Source organism: Scyliorhinus torazame, chromosome 26 (assembly GCF_047496885.1).
Source record: "Scyliorhinus torazame isolate Kashiwa2021f chromosome 26, sScyTor2.1, whole genome shotgun sequence".
Taxonomy (NCBI): domain Eukaryota; kingdom Metazoa; phylum Chordata; class Chondrichthyes; order Carcharhiniformes; family Scyliorhinidae; genus Scyliorhinus; species Scyliorhinus torazame.
Genome location: NC_092732.1, coordinates 11,783,218 through 11,802,311, shown reverse-complemented (window position 1 = coordinate 11,802,311; position 19,094 = coordinate 11,783,218). Strand labels below are relative to the sequence as shown.

The 19,094-nt window shown below is 43.9% G+C and overlaps 1 protein-coding gene across 2 annotated transcripts in view; it reads left to right on the top strand.

Annotated features, from left to right (window-relative positions):
• Positions 1-1,958: 1,958 nt before the first annotated feature.
• The window catches only part of LOC140402902 (phospholipase A2 inhibitor and Ly6/PLAUR domain-containing protein-like), a 62,731-nt gene continuing 45,595 nt past the window's right edge, over positions 1,959-19,094 (top strand). Inside the window, exons 1-2 of one of the 2 annotated variants that reach the window (XM_072490531.1) lie at positions 1,959-2,068; positions 10,752-10,921. In XM_072490531.1, the coding sequence (XP_072346632.1) occupies positions 10,858-10,921 (64 nt within the window). In that variant the 5' untranslated portion in view covers positions 1,959-2,068; positions 10,752-10,857. The remainder of the gene's footprint in view (positions 2,069-10,751; positions 10,922-19,094) is intronic. The other variant, XM_072490533.1, reaches the window with a different exon arrangement.

Here is a 19,094-nt window from a genome sequence, read left to right as displayed (position 1 = left end):
GAAGAGATTGTACCACTTTTTATTTTTATAAATTTAGTGCATCCAATTCATTTTTTTCCAATTTAAGGGCAATTTAGCGTGTTCAATCCACCTACCTTGCACATCTTTGGGTTGTGGGGGAGAAACCCACGCAATCACGGGGCGAATGTGCAAAGCGAATGTTCACTGGAATTACGGGGGTTTAGAGGCGACCTGATAATGGTCTAGGGGCAGCATAGTGGTTAGCACAATTGCTGCACAGCTTCAGGGTCCCAGATTCGATTCCGGCTTGGATCACTGTCTGTGCGGAGTCTACACATTCTCCCCGTGTCTGCGTGGGTTTCCTCCGGGTGGCTCTGGTTTCCTCCCATAGTCCAAAGATGTGCGGGTTAGGCGAATTAGCAAAGCTAAATTGCCCTTAGTGTCCAAAAAGGTTAAGTTGTGGTTACTGGATTACGGGCAGCGGGTAGATACGTGGGCTTGAGTAGGGTGCTCTTTGTAAGGGCCGGTGCAGGCTCGATGGGCGAATGGCCTCCTTCAACACTGTAAATTTTATTATTATGACTATGACTACACGATTATGAGTTACATGGACAGAGTAGATAGCCAGATGCTCTTTCCTCGGTTGGAGAGTCAAGTACTAGGTGACAGAGGTTTAACATGGGTGGGGAAAAGTTTAGAATAGATGTGCGAAGAAAGCTTTTGCACAGAAACTGGTAAATATATGGAACGCGCTTCCTGGGGAGGTGGTGGGAACCGGTACGATTGCGGCATTTAAGGGGCATCTACACACATATATGAATAGGGTGGTAATGGAACGGCACGGACTATGTAAGTGCAGCCTGTTTTAGTTCAAGCAGACGCATTGGTCGGCGCAGGCTTGGAGGGGCAGAGGGCCTGTTCCTGTGCTGTATTGCTCTTTGTTCTATAAGGTCTGGAAGCATCTATGAGGGTTACCACGGAGGATCATTAAAATGTTAATCGGGTAGGTCAAATGTATTCCATTTGAAACATTAACTGAGTTACACTCTCCAAAGGTGATGGCTGCCATTTTCAGCGGGTGAGATTCCCTGGTCCGCCAGCCGCCTGTTTCTCGGCCGGGCTCCGTTCGCTGACGGTGGGATTCAACCTTCCTGTCGCTTATTTGAAACTATCCCACACCCCCGTGAAACCGAACGGTTGGGCTACCATGCCAGTGGGATAATTGAAACGCAACAACCGGAGAATTCTTGCTCGCGCTTTCATACTTATTTGTTATTTTATTGATATTCCAATGTTCCAACAATCTTGGTGGTCTTTCTTATGTTCTATTTCGTATGTGTCTTTTTAGTTTAACTAGGGGTTCCCAGGTATCTGATGCCCTTTTCCTTCTTGATGGTAGTGGCTGTGGGTTTGGATGGTGTCCAAGGAACCTTGGCGAGTTCCTACAGTGCATCTTGTAGATGGTGCACACGGCTGCCACTGGTCGTCGCTGCTGGAGGGTTTCAATGTTTGTGGAATGGGGAACAACAAAGTAGGGTGTTTTGTTTTTAATAATAACCTTTATTATTGTCACAAATAGGCTTACATTAACATTTCAATGAAGTTACTGTGAAAATGCCGAAGTCGCCACATTCCGGAGCCTGATCAGGTACACTGAGGGAGAATTCAGAATGTCCAAATTAACTAACAGCATGTGTTATGGGACGTGTGGGAGGAAACTCCAGCAGCCGGAAGAAATTTCGTTCTTTAATTAAGCAATGAATCATCGATACACAGAAACACAATTTGTTTTTATTATCAGTAGCAGCGGAATTTCGACGAAATGCACCCGACTGTAGCACTGTTCCTTCGAGCTCTGATGCGTGATTCTGTGAAATGTTACGGCAGGATTCCATTTGTTCGAGTAGGGATTGTGCTCCTCACTGGGTCTTTGTGAGTGAGGTCAGGTGTTGTGGTTGTGTTGCTGCTGTTTTCGTCTCCCTCTCATATTCTTTTGAATGCATGCCCGCAGGCAACATCACTCAAATAACTTCACTTGGGCGTTGACTGCTGTTTGCTTGTCGATTCCTGTGTGGAAATTACCTGCAGCATTCCATACATAATAGAGGTGAGTATTATTTCAAATAATTTTATGGAGATCAAAGATTTTCCTCGAGAGGGTTACAAGTTTGATCTTTATGTTGGACACATGTTCTACTGTTATGCTGAATTTTCTCGACCAAAGGGGGAACTTCTGCAAATCTTGATAATGTTATGTCGAAAGTGCTTTTCCACTGTTTAAACTCTAAATAAGCTTTAAAATTAATATGATCACATCGAGTTGAAATTTATGTTTGTGTTCAAATGTCATTCAGCGTCTCGTAATTTTAAACAATACATTTTAAACACTAAATAAATAAAGTGTTAAACTCGTGGCCTGTTTTAACACTCCTTCATGAATGAGACATGTTTTAAACTGTGCATTTGGAAGGGATGAGCTGCAGATGTTCATATGTCTCGAATAACTCTTCTATTTTCGACATTCTAATTAATTTGGGAGTTTAATGTGATCCTGCAAGAAACGTGAGCTCAGTTTACTGCGTATATGAGGACTATCTCTAGACAACCCAATGTTCACTCCACCTCGTCATCCTTTCTCTCTCGAACTCTCACGATTGCAATCCCTATTTTTATGCTCACGTATTAACACAAGGCGAGACAAATGGATGCATTTCTCTTCTTCATTTAACAGTTTTACTGGCGGCCTGTTTCTGTCATAAGGCGTCAGTGTGGAGTGTGTCATTTCTCAAGCAGGTTTATTTTAATATTTTATCATAGTTCCTACTACCAACGTGTTATTCCGCTGTTACCTGCATTTCATACATAACAGAGGTGAGTATGCATCACCAATAATTTGGAACCACTAAAACTTTCGCAATCTAATGTAAGAACCTGATACCTTAATGCCGAATAACGTAAATAATTGTTTGTCACTGTTCATCTTCCTCTTCTCTGTTTAAACGACGTTTTATTAATATATTGTGGATGGCACGATCTTGCAGTTCTCCGCAATCGTTCAGAGTTTCGTGATTACCACAAATAAATCACATTTTGAAACGTGGTCTTTCTACAATTCGTCACTGACTGTCTCGAGCATGTTGTCCTTTGAACAAAAACATGTAAAATTCTCCCCCAGTAAGAATTTGAACTTTCTTATGGATTAGCAGGTTGGGTGAATATTGCAGCAGCTATTCTGATTAATTATGCTGAAGTTCTCATTGTGAATATATCTCTGCTTAGTGCCCATTGAAGCGTTCTCGTTCAATGTTTTTCAGGCAACTATAGAAAGTTTGTTGAATAGTAAAGGAATAAAGGGTTCAGCTGAGCGGTTGGGTAAGTGGAACTGAGTCCACAAAAGATCAGCCATGATATTATTGAATGCCGGTGCAGGCTCCAGGGGTCAGAAGGCCTACTCATGCTCCTAGTTTTTATATTTGTGTTTACTTACTTGTGACGCTGAAGCTTTATTTGTGATTTAGTAAAACAGGTGATTGTGTAGGCATTGATAAAAACGGCACACAATCAAATCGTTCTCCTGCACCTTATGGTGGTGTTCAATTGTATTTGAACATGCTTGCTAGTTTTCAAGTCAATCGATATCACATACAACTTCCAGATTTTCTCGATTAACTGGTTAAATATTGCCCGAATTAATACATGCACAATGTATTCATCAACTACTTCTTGCGGGAGCAAGTTCTATATCATTAGCTCTCCTGGGCGGATAACAATTTATTTTACTGAATTACCTACTATATTCATTTTGCCTATTTAACGTTGACGTCATATGGTTAGACACTTCGAAACAAGAGGACATCTTCCATCTCTGCCCAATCAGGCAGAGGATTACATAAATTTAAATGCCTCAAATGAGCACTTCATCTCCCTGTTTCAAAATAGCACCTTTCTGATATGTGAACAGAACATTTATGGGGCGTGCTGTGGGAGGCGTGGGGCTCGTGCAGGAAGTAACATGTCAGTTAGAACTTTGGAAAAGGCGGAATTAATTTCAGGAACGGTATTCATTATTAAATTCAAAAAGGAAGTAACAAATTGTTCCCTGTTTGACAAGCAAATTTACTTCCAATTTAGAATTGAAGGGAGAATACCTGTCTCGGAGTTCAAATGAGAGCTATATTAGAGCAATGTGATTGTACATGAGGGATCAACAGTCGCATGTCCCATAATGACCTGATCAAATTCGTTACTAGGATCTTTCAATATGCAAATTATCCACAGTGAACCCGACAATGCAGCTTTTATCATATTGGAAAGATTAATGGAATGTAAAGTACTCGACAGGACATCAAACGAAGTGTTCAGCTTCGAAAGAATATGTGTCTGACTACCGATTAAGAATTGTGTTTCCAGCACGCTAAATAATTGGGAAATAGGTGTAGGTAGGGAATATACAGTGAATGGTAGAACCCTCAAGGGTATTGAAAGTCAGAGAGCTCTAGGCGTACAGGTCCACAGGTCACTGAAAGGGGCAACACAGGTGGAGAAGATAGTCAAGAAGGCATACGGCATGCTTGCCTTCATTGGCCGGGGCATTGAGTATAATAATTGGCAAGTCATGTCGCAGCTATATAGAACCTTCGTTAGGCCACACTTGGAGTATAGTGTTAAATTCTGGTCGCCACACTACCAGAAGGATGTGGAGGCTTTAGAGAGGGTGCAGAAGAGTTTTACCAGAATGTTGCCTGATTATGGAGGGCATTAGCTATGAGGAGCGGTTGAATAAACTCGGTTTGTTCTCACTGGAACGAAGGAGATTGAGGGGCGACCTGATAGAGGTCTACAAAATTATGAGGGGCATAGACAGAGTGGATGGCCAGAGGCTTTTCCCCGGGGTAGAGGGGTCAATCACTAGGGGGCATACGCTTAAGGCGAGAGGGGCAAGATTTAGAGTAGATGTACGAGACAAGTTTTTTACACAGAGGGTAGTGGGTGCCTGGAACTCGCTGCCGGAGGAGGTGGTTGAAGCAGGGACGATAGTGACATTTAAGGGGCATCTTGACAAATACATGAATACGATGGGAATAGAGGGATACGGACCCAGGAAGTGTAGAAGATTGTAGTTTATTCGGGCAGCATGATCGGCACGGGCTTGGAGGGCCGAAGGGCCTGTTCCTGTGCTGTATATTTCTTTGTTCTTTGTTCTTTGTAGTTGGGCAGACATTCATTTTACTGAGAGTCCTGGGAGGATATCTCTAAAGGTCTATGTTTTGTTCCAGATTTATGTCACTGCATCTCCCTCTCCGCACTCTCTACCTCCATATTGGTCTCTAACTAAAAGTGGCGTCAAAATACGGTGCTCACCGGGCAGCACAGTGGCGCAGTGGGTTAGCACTGCGGCCTCACGGCTCTGAGGTCCCAGGTTCTATCGCAGTTCTGGGTCACTGTCCGTGTGGAGTTTGCACATTCTCCCCTTGCTGGCGTGGGTTTCTCCCCCACAAACCAAAGATGTGCAGGTTAGGTGGATTGACCACGCTCAATTGTCCCTGAATTGGAAAAAATGAATTGGATACTCTAAATTTAGAACAAAAACATATATCTTGCTTTCGTGACTAAATAAAACGACTCACTGGAATGCACTGTTTATATATACATATATATATATATATATATATTTAAACTATTTGACTAGAGTTGTTGTCAGCAGGCGGCTCTGGAGGTCCTGTGAGTGTGTTCACGCTTTGATATTTTAAACCGCATAAATGTTTCTCAATCTGAAATTCTGTGCAATGACCACAATTCCCCAAGTTTTAGGGTACTTTTGGATATGGATGAGGGTAACCCTCACGTTAAAGTGCTAATCTGAGGAAACGCAGATGACTATAACATTATACGATAACATTAACATTATGGGCAGCACGGTAGCACAAGTGGTTAGCACTGTGGCTGCACTGCGCCAGGGTCCCAGTTTCGATTCCGTGCTGGGTCACTGTCTGTGCGGAGTCTGCACGTTCGCCCCGTGTCTGCGTGGGTTTCTTCCGGGTGCTCTGGTTTCCTCCTACAGTCCAAAGACGTAATCATGGATTAGCCATGATAATTGCCCTTAGTGACCAAAAAAGGTTAAGAGGGCTTATTGGGTTACGGGGATAGGGTGGAAGTGAGGGCTTAAGTGGGTCGGTGCAGACTCGAATGGCCTCCTTCCGCACTGTATGTTCTATGAGACACGAAATGAAAATTTTGAGTGGGTGCGGCTGTTGGTTGGTAAATCAAAATCGGACATATGTGAGTCTGTCAAGTGACAGTTGATTAGGATTAAGAAAATCAATGTTCCTGAGTGAACAAAGGATACGTATGGAAAGTTTAGTAAGCCTTGTATAACGAGCGCTATTGCTAACATTGCCAGGGGCTGTTTTAGCACACTGGGCTAAATATCTGGCTTTTAAAGCAGTCCAAGACAGGCCAGCAGCACGGTTCAATTCTCGTACCAGCCTCCCTGAACAGGCGCCAGAATGTGGCGACTAGGGGCTTTTCACAGTAACTTCATTTGACGCCTACGTGTGACAATAAGCTATTTTCATTTCATTTCACATTGCAGAAGAGAAAAAGGAGTTTTATACAGTTTAGAAGGGTGAGGGGAGTTCAGGAGTATTGATAAAGTAGCAAGGCACGGAAGCGGGAAATTAGGAGGTCCAGGAGGGATCATGAAAAGTCTTTGGCAAGTAGGGTTAACGTGAATCCCAAGGCGTTTAATTCATATGTTAAAAGCAAGAGCGTGGCCAGGGAAAGGATTGGACCACTTAAGGGCACTGGGGAATCTATATGTGGAGACAGAGCAAATGGGCAAGGCACTAAATGAGTACTTGTCATCAGTGTTCACCAAAGAAAAGGACATTGTGGAAGAGGTAGGGCGTGTGGACAGTCTCGTCATGGTGGCACCGAAAAGGAGGAGGTATTGGGTCTTTAAAAAAATTATTAAGTAGATAGGTCTCCTATTTGGTATGGGATTTTTTCAAGACTACTGAGGGAAGCAAGGGTAGAAATTGCTGGGGCATTGACTGATATTGTTGTATCCTCAGTGGCTGAAGGTGAGATCGCAGAGGACTGGAGAATAACTAATATAGTACCGCTGTTTAAGAAAGGTGGCAGGGATAATTCTGGAATTGGAAGTAGGTAAATTATCGGAGAGAATTCTCAGGGACAGGGCTTATTAGCATTTGGAAACAAATGGTCTCATTCGCGATAGACAGCATGGTTTTGTGACGGGGATGTCCCACCTCTCGAGTTTTTTGACCAGGTGACAAAATGATTGATGTGTGGAGGGCGGTGGATGTTGTTTACGTGGACTTCAGTAAAGCATTTGACAAATGCCTCATGGCAGGCTGGTAGAAAAGGTGAAGTCACACGGCATCAGAGTGAGGTGGTAAGATGGATACAGAACTGGCTCCGTCACAGAAGACAAAGGGTAGCAGCAGAAGGGTGTTTTTCTGAATTGAAGCTTGTGACCAGTAGTGTTCCACATGGATATTTGCAGGAACATTTGTTGTTTTTGGTATACATAAACGATTTGGAGGACAATGTAGCTGGTCTGATCAGTAAGTCCGCGGATGCCACCAATGTTGGTAAAGTGGCAGGTAGTGTTGAGTATTGTCTGAGGACACAGCAGGACATGGATAGGTTGGAGGCTTGGGCAAAGAAATGGCAAATGGAGTTTAATCTGGACAAATGTGAGGTGCTGCATTTTGGTAGATCTAACATAGAGGCGAACCTACCATAAATGACAAAACGCTTTGAACTATTGAAAGTCAGCGAGGTCTGGGCGTGCAGGTCCACAGACTTTTGAAAGTGGCTACACAAGTGGACAATATAGTCAAGAAAGCATACGGAAAGATTGCCATACTTAGACCGGGCATCGAGTATAATAACTGGCAAGCCATGCAGCAGTTGTACACAAATTTGGTAAGTCCGCATTTGACATATTTCGCACAATTCTGGTCACCATACTACCAGAAGAAAGTGGAGGCTTTGGAGAGGGTGCAGACGAGGTTGTCCAAGATATTGCCTTGCCTGGAGGGTGTTAGCTATGCGAAGAGGCTCAATATATTAGGACGTTTTTCATTAGCCCGATAGGGTTGAGGGGTAACCTGATAGAGGTGTACAAGATTATGCGGGGGCATGGATAGAGTGGAAGGGCAGGCAGTCTTTCCAGGCTGAAGGCGTCAGTCCCCAGGGGGTTTAAGGTCACAGATGGTAGGTCATATAATTTACAGTACAGAATCGGGCCATTTAGTCTGCACATACCACTAGGAAGAGCACCCCACTCACGTCGACACCGCCACCCTATCCCCGTAACCTCGCAACACCATCCAAACGTTTTGCTCCGCAATGGCAATTTAGCATGGCCAGAATGCCTAACCTCCATATATTTAGACTCTGGGAGGAACCCAGAGCATCGAGACGAAACCCATGCAGACACGGGGAGTACGTGCAGACTCCGCAGAGACAGTGGCCCAGGCCGGGAATCGAACTTGGGATCCTGGAGCTTTGAAGAAACAGTGCTAACCACTGTGCCCCCCTGCTATGGGGCAAAGTTTAGAGGACATGTACGAGGCAGGTGTTTTACGCAAAGGGTGGTGAGTGCCTGGAACACGCTGCCAGGGGTTCAAAAGACATCTTGACAAATACATTGATAGGATGGGCATAGAGGGATACCATAAGACCACCAGGACACAAGACATAGGAGCAGAATTAGGCCACATGGCCCATCGAGTCTGCTCCGCCATTCAATCATGGCTGATATGTTCTCATCCCCATCTCCTGCCTTCTACCCATAACCCCTGATCCCCTTTTTAATCAAGAACCTATCTGTCTCTGTCTTAAAGATACTCAGTGAATTGGCCCACACAGATTTCTACGGCAATGAGTTCCATAGATTCACCACCCTCTGGCTGAAGAAATTCCTCCTCATCTCTGTCTGAAAAGATCGTCACTTTAGCCTGAGATAGTGTCCTCTGGTTCTAGTTTTTCCTACAAACCGAAACACGTTCACTATATCCAGGCCTCGTAGTATCTTGTAAGTTTCAATAAGATTCCCATTCATCCTTCTAAACTCTAATGAGTACAGGCCCTGAGTCCTCAAACGTTCCTCATACGACAAGTTCTTCATTTAAGGGATCATTCTTGTGAACCTCCTCGGGACCCTTTCCAAGTCCAACACATCCTTCCTTAATTACGGGGCCCAGAAATTCTCACAATAATCAAAATGGGGTCTGAGAAGTGCATCCTGGCTTTGCATTCTAGCCGCCTTGACATGAGTGTTAAAATTGCATTTGCCTTTTTAATGCATAGAACCTTAGTTAGGCCACACTTCCAGTATAATGTTCAATTCTGGTTGCTCCACCACCAGAAAGATGTGGAGGCTTTAGAAAGGGTGCAGAAGAGATTTACCAGGATGTTGCCGGGTATGGAGGGCATTAACTATGAGGAGAGGTTGAATAAACTTGGTTTGTTCTCACTGGAACGACGCAGTTCATGGGTGACCTGATAGAGGTCCACAAAATTATGAGGGGCATAGACAATGTGGATTGTCCCAGGGTAGAGGGGTCAATTGCTAAGGGGCATAGGTTTAGGATGCAAGGTGCAAGGTTTAGAGTAGATGTACCAGGCAATTCTTTTACACAGAGGGTAATGGGTGCCTGGAACGCGCTGCCGGAGGAGGTGGTGGAAGCAGGGACGATAGTAACGTTTAAGTGGCATCTTGACAAATACATGGATAGGATGGGAATAGAGGGATCCGGACCCCGGAAGTGCAGAATATTTTAGTTTCGATGGGCAGCATGGTCGGCACAGACTTGGAGGGCCGAAGGGCCTGTTCCTATGATGTACATTTCTTTGTTCGTTTTTGTTTGTTCTTAACTGCCGACCTAAACTGCACATTAAGAATCATGAACAGGGACTCCCAAGTCCCTTTGTGCTTCTGCTTTCCGAAGCATTTCCCCATTTAGAAAATAGTCTTGCCTAAATTCCTCCTTCAATCTCACACTTTTCCACATTGTATTTCATTTGCCACTTCAGTTCCCACTCTCCTAGCTTGTCCAAGTGCTTCTGCAGCCCATGCCTCTTCAATACTACCTGATACGGCAGTAGGAATGGTTCAGGGTTTTGGCCAAGGGTGGTATCATGACCGGTACAAGCTTGGAAGGCCGAAGGGCCTGTTTCTGTGCAGTATTGTTCCTTGTTCTTGTATCGCATTGTGGTTCAGAGACAACTTAGGTTTGCAATGATCCGTTGTATACCTTTGGATTTTTTCATTGCTACTTTCGAAAGATATGGACTTACGTGGTATTTTCTGCCCAGCCCTAACTTCGCTTGAGAAGTTGTGGCTGTGTAGCCTTCCTGAACGACTGCAGTCCTGTTGGTATCAATCGGACATTTCGTGAAATGCTCGTCAGACCTGGCAGCATCTGTAGAAAGAATCAAAATTTCACTGCCGGATCAACGATAATTTGCGAGCAAATCCAGATGTCTGAGATGGAAAGTGTTTAAACTTGTCAAGGAAGCAGAGGATGAAGGTGGACGATCAAAGGAATAGTTATTTGTGAGTGTGGAAAAGTAGACATCTTCCAAGTTTGCCATAGTGCCATCGATCGCAAGATATATCCATATTCTATCAGCACAGTGCTCCTGGCATCACACATCTTTCACAATTGTCAATTTACATTGCAATATTTTGTCTGTTTAACGAAAGATGGACACATCATTATTAAGCGCAGATCTTGCCATCCGATTAATTGTAGATGACAAGCTTCCACTCAATCAAACAAATCACAGGATTGTTCGCCCTAGAGCATTAGTCGGACAGCAGAGAAGAATGGCCGCTGCTGTGTCAGGTCGAAGTCTGCAATGGTGCTTCAAAATTCGGTCCCTTATGAGACGGGAACGTTGCATTTTTACAGTGGTAACACAGGTAGGCAAATTTCATTTATGTCCGTTGTCACAATGTACAGAGAAAACATATATTTTGCTCCATGCTATCTCCAATCTGTGTCACAATGTTTCTCTAAGTGTGTGTGGGCAACTATTTTAATGGAAAGGGCATCACAGTGGCCCAGTGGTCAGCTGAGCAACCAGGTTAGATCCCGGCCCTATGTCACTGTCCGTGTGGAGTTTGCACATTATCCCAGTTTCTGCGCGGATTCCACCCACACAATACAAAAATGTGCAGGTTAGGTGGATTGGCCCCTTAATTGGAAAACAATGAATTGGGTACTCTCAATTTGAAAGGAAACAAAGAACTATTTTAATGGAGGAGCATGTAGAGGGGAGGGGCGGCGTAGTTTTTATCCATTGGATCGATGTTCCTGAGGCATAAATGAGCTCAATGTGCTCGTAGGGACGAATTTCCAGTACTTTGACCCAGCTGCAGCGAAGGCACGGTGACACATTTCCAATTTGGGTGCTGCGGGGCTTGGAGGGGACCTTACAGGTGATGGTGTTCCCATATGTCTGCTGCCTTATGATTGCAGTTTGCACGTCTGTGCCATGGACTTAGAAAGCCGAGGATAGCTTTATGAAGTTAAGTTCTCAGCAAAATGCTGAAAGCAGGTTGTAGGCAAATTCACCATGATTGAATGATCGCTTTGACAGTTCCAGAAAGTACGCATTTATTCCACCTCATATATATCCTGATATTTGACATGGTAATTTGGACATATTTCGACTTCTCAGTGCCGTGGAAATCATAATAAAGACAAATTCTTCGAGGTTCGATTTACTCATGGGTTCTTTGAAATTACGAAATGCTTGCTCCCTCTCTGGGATCCAGGCAACAACTGAAGGGACGTCCTGTAGGCTAGCCTTGCACAGTGCTGCGTCCATCTCTCTATAGTCTGGTATCCACTGCCTGCAATAGCCCATTATTCCGAGGAATGTAAAGGACAAAGAACAAAGAACAAAGACAATTACAGCACAGGAACAGGCCCTTCGGCCCACCCAGCCTGCGCCGACCCAGATCCTTTATCTAAACCTGTCACTTATTTTCCAAGGATCTACTTCCCTCTGTTCCCCGCCCGTTCACATATCTGTCTAGATGCATCTTAAATGATGCTATTGTGCCCGCCTCTACCACCTCCGCTGGCAAAGCGTTCCAGGTACCCACCACCTTCTGCGTAAAAAATCTTTCCGCGCACATCTCCCTTAAACTTGCCCCCCTCTCACCTTGAAATCGTGACCCCTTGTAATTGACACCCTCACTCTTGGAAAAAGCTAGTTGCTATCCACCCTGTCCATACCTCTCATAATTTTGTAGACCTCAATCAGGTCCACCCTCAACCTCAACCTCCTAATCTACTCAACCTTTCTTCATAGCTAGCACCCTCCATATCTGGCAACATCCTGGTAGCTATGAAGAAAGGTCGAGTGGGATTAAACAGTGCAATGGAAAAAAAACCCGTCTTATTTCCTTGGAAGGTTCTGACGTTAACAACCATACGCAATCTGTTCCTCATTCTCACCTCCCCCTCTCACGCAAAATTGCTCTACTCGAACAGAATGTGAATCATCAGGCATTTGATCTCCTGAGCAATCACACACGATCGCTGAATAAACGTTCCCAAATTACTTCTGCAGGGCTGCTCCTGGGAACATGTTGTGCAAGCAACATTTAATCCGTAACATAAATGATTGAGTGTTTATTTCAGGCTGCGTGGGTAACCTATCCCTGGCCATTGCAATAAAAGTATAGAATACATGAAACATATAATTGCTATGTTAACAATTTATTATGATGCTCAAAGTGTGGAATAATCTCTCTCTGGAACTTTTTAATTCGGTGGGAGTTTGGGGTTGCGGAGACAAGGCGGGGGATTAGGCCGAAGAATGGTGTTATTTCAGAGGGTCAATGCAGACCTGATGTGGAGAATGGACTCTTTCTTCACTGTAGTAATTATGTGAATTCAATGGATATCTGTGTTTATTGTTCTTACACTCCCCACCAGTCCGATATATTTTATTTTACCTTTGGATTGTAACCCATTTTAATCGTGTTGTCCACATCTGTCTCCACACATTATTTTTGTGAATTGTGGAGGACATTATCAGTTTGACTCGAACTGTTTTTGTCAAAGGATGCCTGCGTGCACCCTATTAGCGCCGTGGGGTTTTGATGTTCATAGACCATAGCATTTACAGTGCAGAAGGAGGCCATTCGGCCCATCGAGTCTGCATCGGCTCTTGGAAAGAGAACTCTACCCAAGGTCAACACCTCCACCCTATCCCCACAACACTAAGGGCAATTTTGGACACTAAGGGCAATTTATCATGGCCAATCCACCTTACCTGCACATATTTGGACTGTGGGAGGAAACCGGAGCACCCTGAGGAAACCCAAGCACACACAGGGAGGATGTGCAGACACCGCACAGTCAACCAAGCCGGAATCGAACCTGGGACCCTGGAGCTGTGAAGCAATTGTGCTATCCACAATGCTACCGTGCTGCCCTTAAGAACAAATTAATCTACACGATACCATTCTACCGTAATCCATGTACCTATCCAACAGCCGCATGGACGTCCCTAATGTTTCCGACTCAACTACTTCCGCAGGCAATGCATTCCATGCCCCCACTACTTTCTGGGTAAAGGACATACCACTGACATCCCCCCTATATCTTCCACCATTCACCTTAAAGTTATGTCCCCTTGTAATGGTTTGTTTCACCCGGGAAAAACTTCTCTGACTGTCTACTCTATCTATTCCGCCGATCACTTTATCAACCTCTATCAAGTCGCCCCTCATCCTTCTCAGTTCTAATGAGAAAAGGCCTAGCACCCTCATTTTTTCCTCGTAAAAACTATTCTGCATTACAGGCAACATCCTGGTAAATCTCCTTTGCACCTTTTCCAAAGCTTCCACATCCTTCCTAAAATGAGGCGACCATAACTGCACACAGCAGTACTCCAAATGTGGCCTTACCAAGGTTTTGTACAACTGCATCATCGCCTCACGGCTCTTAAATCCAATCCTCCTGTTAATGCACGCTTGCACACCATAGGCCTTCACAGCTCTATCCACTTGAGAGGCAACTTTCAAATATCTATGCACATGGGCCCCAATATCTCTCTGCTCCTCCACATTGCCAACAGCCCTACCGTTAACCCTGTATTCCGTATTCATATTTGTCCTTCCAAAATGGACGACCTCACACTTTTCAGGGTTAAACTTCATCTGCCACTTCTCAGCCCAGTTCTGCATCCTATCTATGTATCTTTGCAGACAACAACAGCCCTCCTCACTATCCACAACTCCACCAATCTTCGTATCGTCTGCAAATTTACTGACCCATCCTTCAGCTCCCTCATCCAAGTCAGTAATGAAAATCACAAACAGCAGAGGACCCAGAACTGATCCCTGCGGTACGCCACTGGTAACTGGGATCCAGGCTGAATATTTGCCATCCACCACCATTCTCTGACTTCTATCGGTTAGCCAGTTCGTTATCCAACTGGCCCTATTTTCCACTATCCCATGCCTCCTTACTTTCTGCATAGGCCTACCATGGGAAACCTTATCACATGCCTTACTAAAATCCATGTACACTACACCCACTGCTTTATCTTCATCCAGATGCTTGGTCACCTCCTGAAAGAATTCAATAAGACTTGTAAGGCAAGACCTACCCCTCACAAATCCGTGCTGACTATCCCTAATCAACCAGTGTCTTTCCAGATACTCAGAAATCCTATCCTTCAGTGCCGTTTCCATTACTTTGCATGCCACCGAAGTAAGACTAACTGGCCTGTGATTCCCAGGGTTATCCCTCTTCCCTTTATTGAATAGGGGCACGACATTCGCCACACTCCAATCCCCTGGTACCACCCCTGTTGACAGTGAGGACGAAAAGATCATTGCCAACGGATCTGCAATTTCATCTCTTGCTTTCCATAGAATTCTTGGATATACCCCATCAGGCCCGGTGGTCTTGTCCATCCTCAAGTTTTTCATAATGCCCAACACATCTTCCTTCCGAACAAGTATTTCCTTGAGCTTACCAGTCTGTTTCACACTGTTCTCTCCATAAATATGGCCCCTCTCATTTGTAAATACTGAAGGAAAGTACTCGTTCAAGACCTCTCCTATCTCTTCAGACTCAATACACAATCTCCCGCTACTGTCCTTGATCGGACCTACCCTCGCTCTAGTCCTTCTCATAGTTCTCATATATGTGTAAAAGACCTTGGGGTTTTCCTTGATTCTACCTGCCAAAGATGTGTCATGCCCTCTCTTAGCTCTCCGAATCCCTTTCTTCAGTTCCCTCCTGGCTATCTTGTATCCCTCCAGCGCCCTGTCTGAACTTTGTTTCCTCAGCCTTACATAAGTATCCTTCTTCCTGTTAACAAGACATTCAACCTCTCATGTCAACCATGGTTCCCTCACTCGACCATCTCTTCCATGCCTGACAGGGGCACACGTATAAAGGATACGTAGTACCTGTTCCTTGAACAAGAAGCTGTTACAAGGAGGCATAACTATAAGTTTCTGGGTCGAGATACAGGAGGGATGTCCGAGGTAGGTTCTTTACTCAGAGGGTGGTAGGGTGTTGAATGGACTGCGTGCTGTGATAGTGGAGTCGGACACTCCAGGAACTTTCAATGCGATAATTGGATAGGCACATGGAGCACACCAGAATGACAGGGAGTGGGGTAGCTTGATCTTGGTTTCGGACAATGTTCGGCACAACATCGATGGCCGAAGGGCCTTTTCTGTGCTGTACTGTTCTATGTTCTGTGACTGGAGGCGTAGACTATTTTCTAAATGGGGAAATGCTTGGGAAATGAGTAACACAAAGGGACTTGGGTGTCCTTTTTCAAGATTCTCTTAAGGTTAACATGTACGTTCAGTTATCAGTAAGGAAGGACATGCCACGTTAGTATTGATGTCGAGAGGGCTAGAATACAAGACCAGGGGTGTATTGAAGCTGTATAAGGCTCTGGTCAGACTCCATTTGGATTGTTGTGAGCATTTATGGGCCCAGTATCGAACGAATATCTTATTGCCCAGGCAATACCCTCGTGCATCTTTTCTGCACGCCATCAAGGGTAAAGATGCAAGGATTTTAGGGATTGCTGAAAAATATTTCTAATTCTTACAAATTTCGATTTTCACAGCAATCTTGAAGTTGTTTTACTAACTGCAGATACCACGTTTGAAACTGTACCTCATGTTGAAAAGTACAAAACGCTAGAGAAAATGCGATAATTAGGATTAGAAAACTATCAATATATTTACTGTCATCCGTGGTTTGGCATATTTTTTTTTTCGAAGCTCATTGGAGAAAAATTCTGTTTTTCAATGTGTGTCTGCGAGTGTGTCCATTTGGTTGTGTACATAGATGCTTCTGTTTGTCTTTGTATCTGTGTGTGTTTGAGTGCATGTTGCCTGTATGATGTGAGTATGATAGTGTGTATTTGAGAAACAGACAATGAACTAGAGAGGGCGATAACAGAGAGAGAGAAGTAAGAAAAATGGATAGATGGATTGAAACACAATTGTCCGAATATCTCATTTTCAGCATCATTATCGTTACTCGCAGGACAAAATATTGTCGTACTGATCAGTTCACTTCGTCGCACGGACGAGTAACACATTTATTGCTTAAATATTTTATAAAGTAAGCACACTCAGAGTTGTATTTATTGAAATGCTGCAGATAATTTTAATAAGCTCCTACAAATATCAGCAGGAAGAAATACATGGTGTTTTTAATCTTCCACCATCTGCAATACACAGATATATATATATATACAAGCACACATACAGAAACAGTCAGTCAATCACATACAATAACGAAATGGAACGCATGCCAGAAGCAACACTAGGCATGCCTAAGAATGAGGTGTCAACCGGTCGAAGTTACAACACAGCACTAATTGCATACCAACAGCATTTGCAACAAGTAAAGACAGAAGATTGCTATTCCAAAACATTTTCTGAGGATAAATGTTCTTGCTCTCACGCGAGGGCAGCGAAGGTTTACCAAACTGATTCCAGGAATGGCAGGGCTGTCATATAAGGAGAGATTGACTGGGTTAGGATTGTTCTCGCCGGAGTTCAGACGAATGAGGGGGGATCTCATAGAGACTTATAAAATGCCATCAAGAGTAGGCAGGGTAGATGCAGGGAAGGTTCCAGATGCAGGGTGTGTCCAGAACCAAGGGTCACAGTCGGAGGATTCAGGGTAAACCATTACGGACAGAGATGAGGAGACTGACATGGATAAATATTTATGGAGCAGGGTGCGAGTGCGAAGTAACCCCTCATTTAAAACTTTGCAAAAAAACTGATTTTCAGATGAATTCCTGGAACTGTTTTCGGTTTTAAATTCAAATAGGAAGCAACAAATTAATCGCTGCTTTAAAAAACAACTTTAGTTCCAATTGGGAATTGAGCCATACTTCCGGTCCTGCAAGAAACATGAAAGTTGTATTATTGCAGTCTGATTGGATATGATGAAGTTAGCAGTCTCTTCTGAATCTGATCGTATTACTTATGGGATCCTGCTCTGTCCAAAATACCCACAGTGAATCCTGCAATGCAGCATTCATCATATTGCAAAAAATAATGAAATTTAAAGAACAGAGTAAGGCGGCAAATAAAGTGCTCATCTTCTCCAAGTAAATGTTTATGACTGAAGAATAGTTATTGCGTTCACGGCGCTCGAATTAAATAGGAGGTCGATTTGATTTGGGAAGACATTTGAAATCATTTTACTGACGGTTTCAGGAGGATATCTCCCGCAGTCCAAGTTTTACTCCAGCTTTTTTACCCTGCATCTGCCTCTCTCTCTCTGAGCGTTGCCGCCCACCATCCTAGTGTCTAATTCCAGATTTCACCATTACATCTTGTTCGCTCAACTAAATACTGTGACTCACATGAATCCAGCGCCTGGTCTGTAGCATTGGAGGTGATAGGCGAGGAACATATTATCCATGATTGTAAGGTCGAGCGGTCTCGATGGGCCGAGTAGCCTAATTCTGCTCCTAGATCAACCTTATCAACCTTTGAACTTATGAACAGGAATGCACTTTTGTGTTAATATTTGAACTCTTACTTGTTTTAAACGGTCTCCTCTGTTGATCGTGTGTGTTCAGTGAGGTTTTGAGATTGCAAAATCCCGAAAATTGTATCACTCTGAATCTCTGAGGAATGTTGCCCCTTCAGGTAACATAACTCATAAAGTTTCATTTGAATTATTTATCATGGCTATTATTGCTAACTTGAATCGGAGAATTTACCATGCAAAAATTCCCGAGATTTTTGGCCCTCGGCTGCCCAATTATAACTGTGACCATGCTTGTAAATGCAAACAAGATAAATGTTTATTTATAAAAAGAACTATAATGAAATATGCAGAACAGACAACTGGTTAACTGTTACCTAATAGCTTCCCCCACCCTCTACAAACACACACACGACAGAAAAACACAGAACAGTGGAAAAGGGTAAAAACCATTAGTGAAAGGCAGAGTCTTTGTTTCAGATAATGGGTTATAGTACACTTTGCTCCACAATAAACTTGCACATTAAATTTTCTGTTGCAGCCTGTAATGTTCTCTGTAAATTGATAGATTAATTCATGTTCACTGTAGGTTGGCTGATGCAGTAGTCGCAAGCCTTCTTGAGAGATAAACAGTTGGTTCCGAACATTGTTTGCACAGTCTGTAACGGTCCCCCTCAAACACATGCAGCCAAGCCCTCTGTCCATTCAGAAACACGGATAATAATATTAGTAATCTTTCTTGTCACAAGTAGACTTACATTAACACTGCAATGAAGTTGTGAAATGCCCTTAGTCGCCACTTTCTGGCGTATGTTCGGGTACACAGGGGGAGACTTCAGAATGTCTAATTCACCAAACTGCACGTCTTTCGGGACTTGTGGGAGGAAACCGGGAGACCCGGAGAATACTCACGCAGACACAGGGACTGTGTGCAGACTCCACACAGATAGTGACCCAAGCCAGCAATCGAACCTGGGTCCCTGGACCTGTGAAGCCATCGTGCTAACCACTGTACTACCGTGCTTCCCATTTCTTCCCTGGAGAAGTATGCAGGGGAGAGGGTAGCAAGAGTTTTCCCGGTAC